This window comes from Neodiprion lecontei, chromosome 4 (assembly GCF_021901455.1).
Source record: "Neodiprion lecontei isolate iyNeoLeco1 chromosome 4, iyNeoLeco1.1, whole genome shotgun sequence".
NCBI classification, from domain to species: Eukaryota; Metazoa; Arthropoda; class Insecta; order Hymenoptera; family Diprionidae; genus Neodiprion; species Neodiprion lecontei.
Window position 1 is genome coordinate 25,575,812 of NC_060263.1, and position 7,105 is coordinate 25,582,916.

General features: G+C 34.8%; 2 protein-coding genes across 5 annotated transcripts; one reads left to right on the forward strand and one right to left on the reverse strand.

Moving 5' to 3' along the window:
- Positions 1-30: 30 nt before the first annotated feature.
- LOC107225763 (replication factor C subunit 3) lies at positions 31-3,502 on the forward strand. Of its 4 annotated transcripts, none has more exons than XM_046737767.1 (5): positions 31-132; positions 2,085-2,222; positions 2,442-2,607; positions 2,710-3,028; positions 3,119-3,502. In XM_046737767.1, exons 2-5 carry the CDS (start codon positions 2,154-2,156, stop codon positions 3,474-3,476), a joined length of 912 nt encoding a protein of 303 aa, XP_046593723.1. In that variant the 5' UTR covers positions 31-132; positions 2,085-2,153; the 3' UTR covers positions 3,477-3,502. The 4 variants fall into 4 exon arrangements, with proteins under 4 accessions (XP_046593723.1, XP_046593722.1, XP_015521816.1 ...); XM_046737766.1 differs by lacking the exon at positions 31-132 and adding an exon at positions 958-1,100; XM_015666330.2 differs by lacking the exon at positions 31-132 and adding an exon at positions 1,169-1,755.
- A 661-nt stretch (positions 3,503-4,163) lies between these two features.
- LOC107225757 (succinate dehydrogenase cytochrome b560 subunit, mitochondrial) lies at positions 4,164-6,942 on the reverse strand. Its single transcript, XM_015666321.2, has 5 exons — positions 6,592-6,942; positions 6,444-6,500; positions 5,206-5,405; positions 4,976-5,118; positions 4,164-4,443 (listed from the first exon to the last, which is right to left on the reverse strand). Exons 1-5 carry the CDS (start codon positions 6,609-6,611, stop codon positions 4,339-4,341), a joined length of 525 nt encoding a protein of 174 aa, XP_015521807.2. The 5' UTR covers positions 6,612-6,942; the 3' UTR covers positions 4,164-4,338.
- Between the last annotated feature and the right edge of the window lie 163 nt (positions 6,943-7,105).

Sequence of the window (7,105 nt, forward strand, 5' to 3'; positions counted from 1 at the left end):
TCTATTTTGCTAGTATTTAGTACGGATATAATTCATAAGGCCAATTCTTGCAATTCGTGCGTCTAGTTTTGATTAAAAATATTTCGACAATGGAAATTTAGTCAACATTTTACAATTGATTTCATAATCTTGGTAAGTAGTGAAAAGCAATAACGAATGACTGTAATAAACGTGTCCATATAGTAAAATAATCAGTGTCACGAAAAGTGCACTCGAATTGTTTGCTGTGAGACAATCACACTCATTAATGTATGATAAACCTGACGTATTTCACCTTTGGAATATGAATTCCTATGTAAATCAGTGAGTACCTACAGATATTTATGATTTTACACTAATCCCGTGCTATTAAAGAGAAGTAGATGGGTGTATATAAAATTCTACAGAATAACCCAAACTCATTGAAAACGTCACCGTTGACACTTTGTAATAGGAACTGTGCACTAGCGGCGGGACCACGGCGGGACACACGTCGAACTTAAACTTCTCGTTGCCTGAGGAACGAGACCATGACGGCACGTTGAGCATTTCACTTCCGCATTTTGTATTGACTAGATAATTCTGTCTCCAACTATTAATAAACTTATACCACGGTGTAAGAACTAGACAGTACTGGTACAAATCCAGGTTTTCTTTCTAAATAATGTTTCTCTCCCACTTTTCACGAAACTCCATTCGAAGGCTGACATACTAATGTGTCGTATGTTATTGTATGTGTATGAAATATGTTCAATGAGAGGCCGCAGTCACTTAAATTCCCTAGATGAATTTGTTTCAATTTCTAAAAATAATCTATTGACTATCAAACATCGGAATTACGCTATCAATCACCTATACGCGATTTACACATGATTTCCGTAAAAATAAATCTAATCGGGGTAGATGGCCAAGTATATGGTGCCGAAGAAAATAAAGGGAGTTCAATCAAGTTATATTGGGAGCTTTCCAGCAACGACACAGAGCGACACTGTGTCGAACATGGTGCTTTCCAACAACGACACAGAACGACACAGTCGGACACAGCTGCGGAGCATGGTTGGACACTGTGTCGGATTCATTGCTGCCAATTTTTTAGTTAGAGATTTTATTTTCGACGCATGGTATTGTTTATATTTATTTATTAAATGCAATGATAATCTACACGTGTTTCACAAATGTTTTTTTTTTCCTGAAGCGCTCAATGATCCTAGATTTTTCGTTTAATGCATGAGCGGACTCTAGTAACTGAATTAAGAACCTCAAGGCGTTCCAACAAGCACCAAGGCACAGTGTTCGACCGTGTAACACAGTGTCACACTGTGTCTCCTTGCTGGAAAGCTCCCATTACATTTCAGTGGTTCCAGTCTTGTATTTCAGTAACCTCTATGGGTGGCGCCAATTGTAAATTTTGAGTGAGGTTATGCAAAAGAACATTTACTTATTGGAGATTTGTGTTATTTTAAACAGCATTTAGAGCAAACTGTCCATCCACCCCCTTTAAAATATTGAGCATTATTTTACCGGGCACTAAATCCGTACATAATATATAAATCTTGATCTGTATAGACCGTAAAGTTTTAACCGGACTCGGTTTTCGTCAATTGTCGTCGGATTAAAGGGCTTTTTATTCAGTTGAATCTTGAGGCTTAATTATATTCAACCCATAAAGAGTGACTACATACTTTGAAAATGAGTTTGTGGGTTGACAAATATCGTCCCACTAATTTGGGAAAACTTGATTATCATATTGAACAAGCCACACGTCTAGTGAACATGGTAATCCTCCTTTGTTATACATACGATATTCAACGTATTTCCTAAATATGAACATTTTCGGTTGTCTTACGGTTAATGAATCTAAGGAAATCCTAGATTTGCTAAAAAATTTCTCTCAAAAATTCTTTGATGTTACAAATTTCAGCCCCATGCATTTTTTGCAATTATACTCATACTGCTTTTGAGCATAACATTACGAACTTTGCATCAATACAAGTACATATTCAATGATCGTTAAATTGAAATAATATTCCTTTGCAAATCTTTTTCCCAGTTTATAAAAAGTATTCTATGCCCAATCTTCCAACTTCAATATATTCTCAATATAGGTACAAGAAGGAGATTTTCCACATTTATTAGTATATGGACCCCCAGGAGCTGGAAAAAGAACACGGATAATGGGAATAATCAAAGAATTATATGGCAGCGGTGCTGAGAAATTACGAATGGAAAGCATGAATTTCGAGGTATCTGGTATTCTAAAATTATTTCAGTAATTGTAAGCCTTGAGAGTTCCATAATCGACTATCGTACTCTTATTTAACATAATTCGTCTTAATTTAATAATTTAACATTCAAGATTTTCTATTTTATTATTTATTACACTTTAATTGTGCCAAATTTTATAACTCCACTTCATCCCGTTGTTCATCTTACATCGATTCACTTACCACCTGGTTTTTCAGACTCCGTCTCGAAAAAAACTTGAAATAATGACTATCAGCAGTAATTATCATATCGAAGTTAATCCCAGCGATGTGGGCATGTACGATAGGGTTGTTGTGATGGACCTCATAAAGACCGTAGCCCAAACACATCAGCTTGATGCAACGGGTCAAAGAGAGTTCAAAAGTAATGTTTTAGAAATCTACAAAAAAATATGTGAATCATGATCTCAAAGCATGTAACAACCACCTGTTAAAAATTTTATCAAAAATACATACTTATTTTTAGTTGTTCTGCTGACGAATGTTGATCAATTAACAAAAGATGCACAACACGCATTACGACGCACAATGGAAAAATATATGGCTACTTGCAGAATAATACTGTGCGCAAATTCAACTTCACGTGTACTACCAGCTATTCGATCTCGTTGTTTGGGCATAAGAATACCAGCACCAAAGATCAATGAAATTACAACGATTCTGGAATCAATCTGTAAGCGCGAGGGACTCACTGTACCACATGAATTAGCAATCAGAATTGCTGAAGCCAGTGAAAGAAATTTGAGAAGAGCTATTTTAATGCTTGAGGCCTGCAAAGTTCAACAGTGAGTGACTACTGTAGTGAATTTATTTATTATGTTGTATCAATCCCATAGTCTTTTTTAATGCATATTCATTTATTCAACATGTTTCAGATATCCCTTCACTGTGAATCAAAATATTGCCGAACTTGACTGGAAAGTCTATATTCAGAACACTGCTAAGTTAATAATAGCGGAACAGTCACCTAAGAAACTGTTGGAAGTTCGCGGTAGACTATATGATTTACTGACACATTGCATACCTTGTGACTTGATTTTCAAAGGGCTGCTGCAAGAATTAGTGAAAAATTGTGATCTTGAGCTTAAAACTCAAATAGCCACTACCGCTGCAGAGTACGAGCACAGAATGCATCATGGATCAAAAGCTATATTCCACTTAGAAGCATTTGTAGCAAGATTTATGGCAATTTATAAAAAATTCATGGAAACCTCCCTTGAAGCTTTCATGTAACAATCACTGATCGGCATTAAATGTGAGAGAACTTTTTTGAAATAATTGTGTCATAATTTTATGGATGATTTTTCATCAGCGTTTACCATCCAGCGTTCTTTGTCCTATACCATTCTAAAATATGCAGGCCACATTTCCGTAACTGAAAGCTATGCACTGTATATTACAGTGATACAGTCCTGGAGTAGAGATCTCAAGGCTGTACCATGGCTTTTTACAGCAATATTCATAGCTTTCATACAACTTTGACCGCATTTCATGTACAGTCACTGACAAACTGACTCTCGTTTCTGCAAAAACATATGCAAGTTCAGTCCATATAGTCGTAGTTGTCAAATTCACTGCTCGTTATCCAGATTACCCAACTTTGTCAAATGCAATAAGACATTGGTGACACCTGAATGGCAGAGTATTGAACTCTTGTGGCAACTATGTTGTGTTTCCTTTTGGTTTCGTATCTGTATGAATTGCCGAAATTGAATTCGTAATTCTAGTAACAGCATTAACTAAAGCATTTTCAAGAACATTTAACTCTGTCATTGAGGCTATCATTTTCTTCAAATATTCAGGATATTGTTTACAGCTTGAATATTACACCACAGATATCAGGAACTGTAATTTGTGGTAGAGTCTTTAAGTAACAATTTTTGGAGTTCAGATAGCACACTGAAAACTCACTAAAATCAATTGATATTCAACATAATTTTTATTATTTTGTATTATACATACTTGACATTCAAGAAAGGAAATAATTCGAATTTTGGCTCCATTCAAAGAACAATCCAAATTAGACAAATAATACTAATGATTTCACTTCAGTTGCTCAACCTTCAATGAAATACCTCCGAAATTCATAAAACTTTCAAAGTATTGCTAATACCACAGACAGAGCAGCAGCTGCGAGGACCATTGCATAGCCAGTGGTATAAACATCCTTTATACTGAGAAACACTCCCAAGTCCCAAGCCTGTACAAATTCACTGATTAAGATTTTTGCGCATATAGTAGTACATGCAATGCCTCAAAAGCAACTCTTGAATCTTAAATTTTCAATAGATAAATCATTTTTTATGTTTCTTAATGGAAACGATGTACTTTTCAAGAATCGAAGTGAGACAACTATTGGTGAGTAGAGAGTGATTAGTGTAAGGCCGAAAATACTGTTTAATTTCAGTAACAAGAATTCAAATTCAATGAAGCTCTAGAGTGCCAGATATTTTAATCGCATAGTCAAGATTCTGTGACATGTAAACTGATGAACCTTAGACTATTAGAAGGAACTGTTTTTGAATCAAAGGTCGCAAATAATAAAAAAATTACAAACTAAAATTGACTGCTAACTGCTGCTTTTTGAAATGTGCAGCGATTTATACAACTAATCGTGCCCGGCAAATTTCGGCACTCTGTGTACAATGAAATCACCACCAATAGTGTTACACAAACTTTGGAAGGCTGTGGCGAGGTAAAATAATTTACAATTACGATTAGAAATAACTTACCAAGTGACGAATTCCGTTGCAAAAATGGAATGCTACTGGAAAAGCAAGAGCGATTTTACCAACTGCGATCGCAACTGCTGGCAAACATAACGCGTGCACAGCTTCAATCATGCATGGCATTCCACCAGGCATGAAAAGAGTACCTAAAATATGAAAGTAAAAGACAGATCATGGTCACATACAGCTTTTAATAATTACGGACATAATCTTGACATTATCTTATTACTCACTCAAACCAATTGTTGCTGCGTAACCTGACAATATTATCCCTGTAGCTCTGTGTGAGATTGAAAGCAGAGTCGTTATTTGCACTTGATAAATGGTCAAGTGAGGAGACATCGGTCTCTTGAGACGCATATTCTTCTCATCGTGATTCTCATGCACTGCTACTTTTTCTAATGCAGCATTTGATGTGGAAACAGCTAGGTTTCTGTGAAATCAACAAAAGCATAAACCATAAATGCAGCAAAATGAAATATTCAAGTAATGAACTTTCATAGACTTATGCAATTTTTCTACACCTCTTGATTTTTTAAAATCTTCATTGTGTACCTAGAACATCTTAAACAAACTGTTTTCTTCCTTGATAAAACTGCAAACAAACGATTCATACAATTTTCGTTCAAAAAAAAAGGGGGGGGGAGGGGGGGTGAATATCATCAGCACATTATTTCTGACAATATATAGAAAATTCAATTTGATTTCGATTGACATAACCTTCGCAAATATATTTTTGCATCATTATTTCTAACAATTTCCGTGGGAAAAGAACACTATAGATACATTAAAACTTCGATTGAGAACTGTCGACTCCAAATTCATTGCTATTGATATTAGAAATTAATAAAAATTTTATTCGCACTTTTTAAGAAGCAATATTGAATGAAACTGTAGTGCGTTATCTTTGTTGATACTATTACAAATTATGAAATATTCAACCAATGGGAAGTGATAAACCATAGTTTAGTTTACTCTTACAAATCAAAGCAAGCTATGGCAATTTCAAGCCAGACAAACGTTTATTTTTCATAAAAAATAATACAAGAATGTGATGTACTCAAAAGAAATGGTTGAATAGTCAAACTTTCGAATGAAGGTAACTTCAGTTTTATGTTTGTACATAATTATGTATACGTCAAAATAGTATTGTGGAGTTTTTATCACATCCCATTCTAATAGTGGTCACTTTCTGTATTTAGCTATACATTCCGTTTGTTTCATTATAATGCTTTTTCGACTGCATCAGATGAAAGTCAACAACTATGAAATCACACAAGGTGTAGTGTTATGAGAGTGAAGCTCATATCAACGTTATTTAAACTCTACATCATCTAGGAAAATAAAATTGACATCAGCAACGGGTAATTACTTAAAACAGATATACATTTGATAAATGGTACTGAATACATAAAGTTTGTAGGTTATGCGATTTATAAATAAAGCATACATATGCCATTACGTAACTTACTTGCTGGTGTAAAACCCTCGGAACCCGTTGACACCCAAGTTACGTCTACAAAGCAACCTGAAATTCCACCGTTATATAAACCTACTTTTTCAGTGCAACTTATCAAACTTTCGACAATTCTTTAACAATAACACATAATTAATCATACCTTGTGTAACTGAGAGCCATGTTACCGAAATTAATTAAACCACTGGTAATGAACAATAAGTGTCAGGTCTGATATTTATATTGAATAAACGTAGAATTACGCTGTCAGTCGAGGCAAGTATTAAATGCTGTATCAATTGAAAAATCGTTAATATGTGATGAAAAGATGAAACCGAGCGAACACCGCAGCAGACAACTCTTCTCTGCAATGTTACACATGTCACACACCTGATTGAAATAACTTTTAAGGGTATATGATACGTCTATTTTACCGACACATCGATTAATTCTTGTTTTTACTACTTTTTGAAATGAAATATCATTAACAACCGTCCGAGCAGCACCGTTACAATAAGAACTTAGAGCATATACTACAGGAATATAGTGAATCTTGATGGTTTTTTTTTTTCAATATTTAGATGCAATAATTATGGTATTCACCTCATGTTTCGCGCTGCGTTCAGTTGTTATTAGCGTCAGCAGTTAGTTTCAGAGCGAATCAAAATCTGTTTACA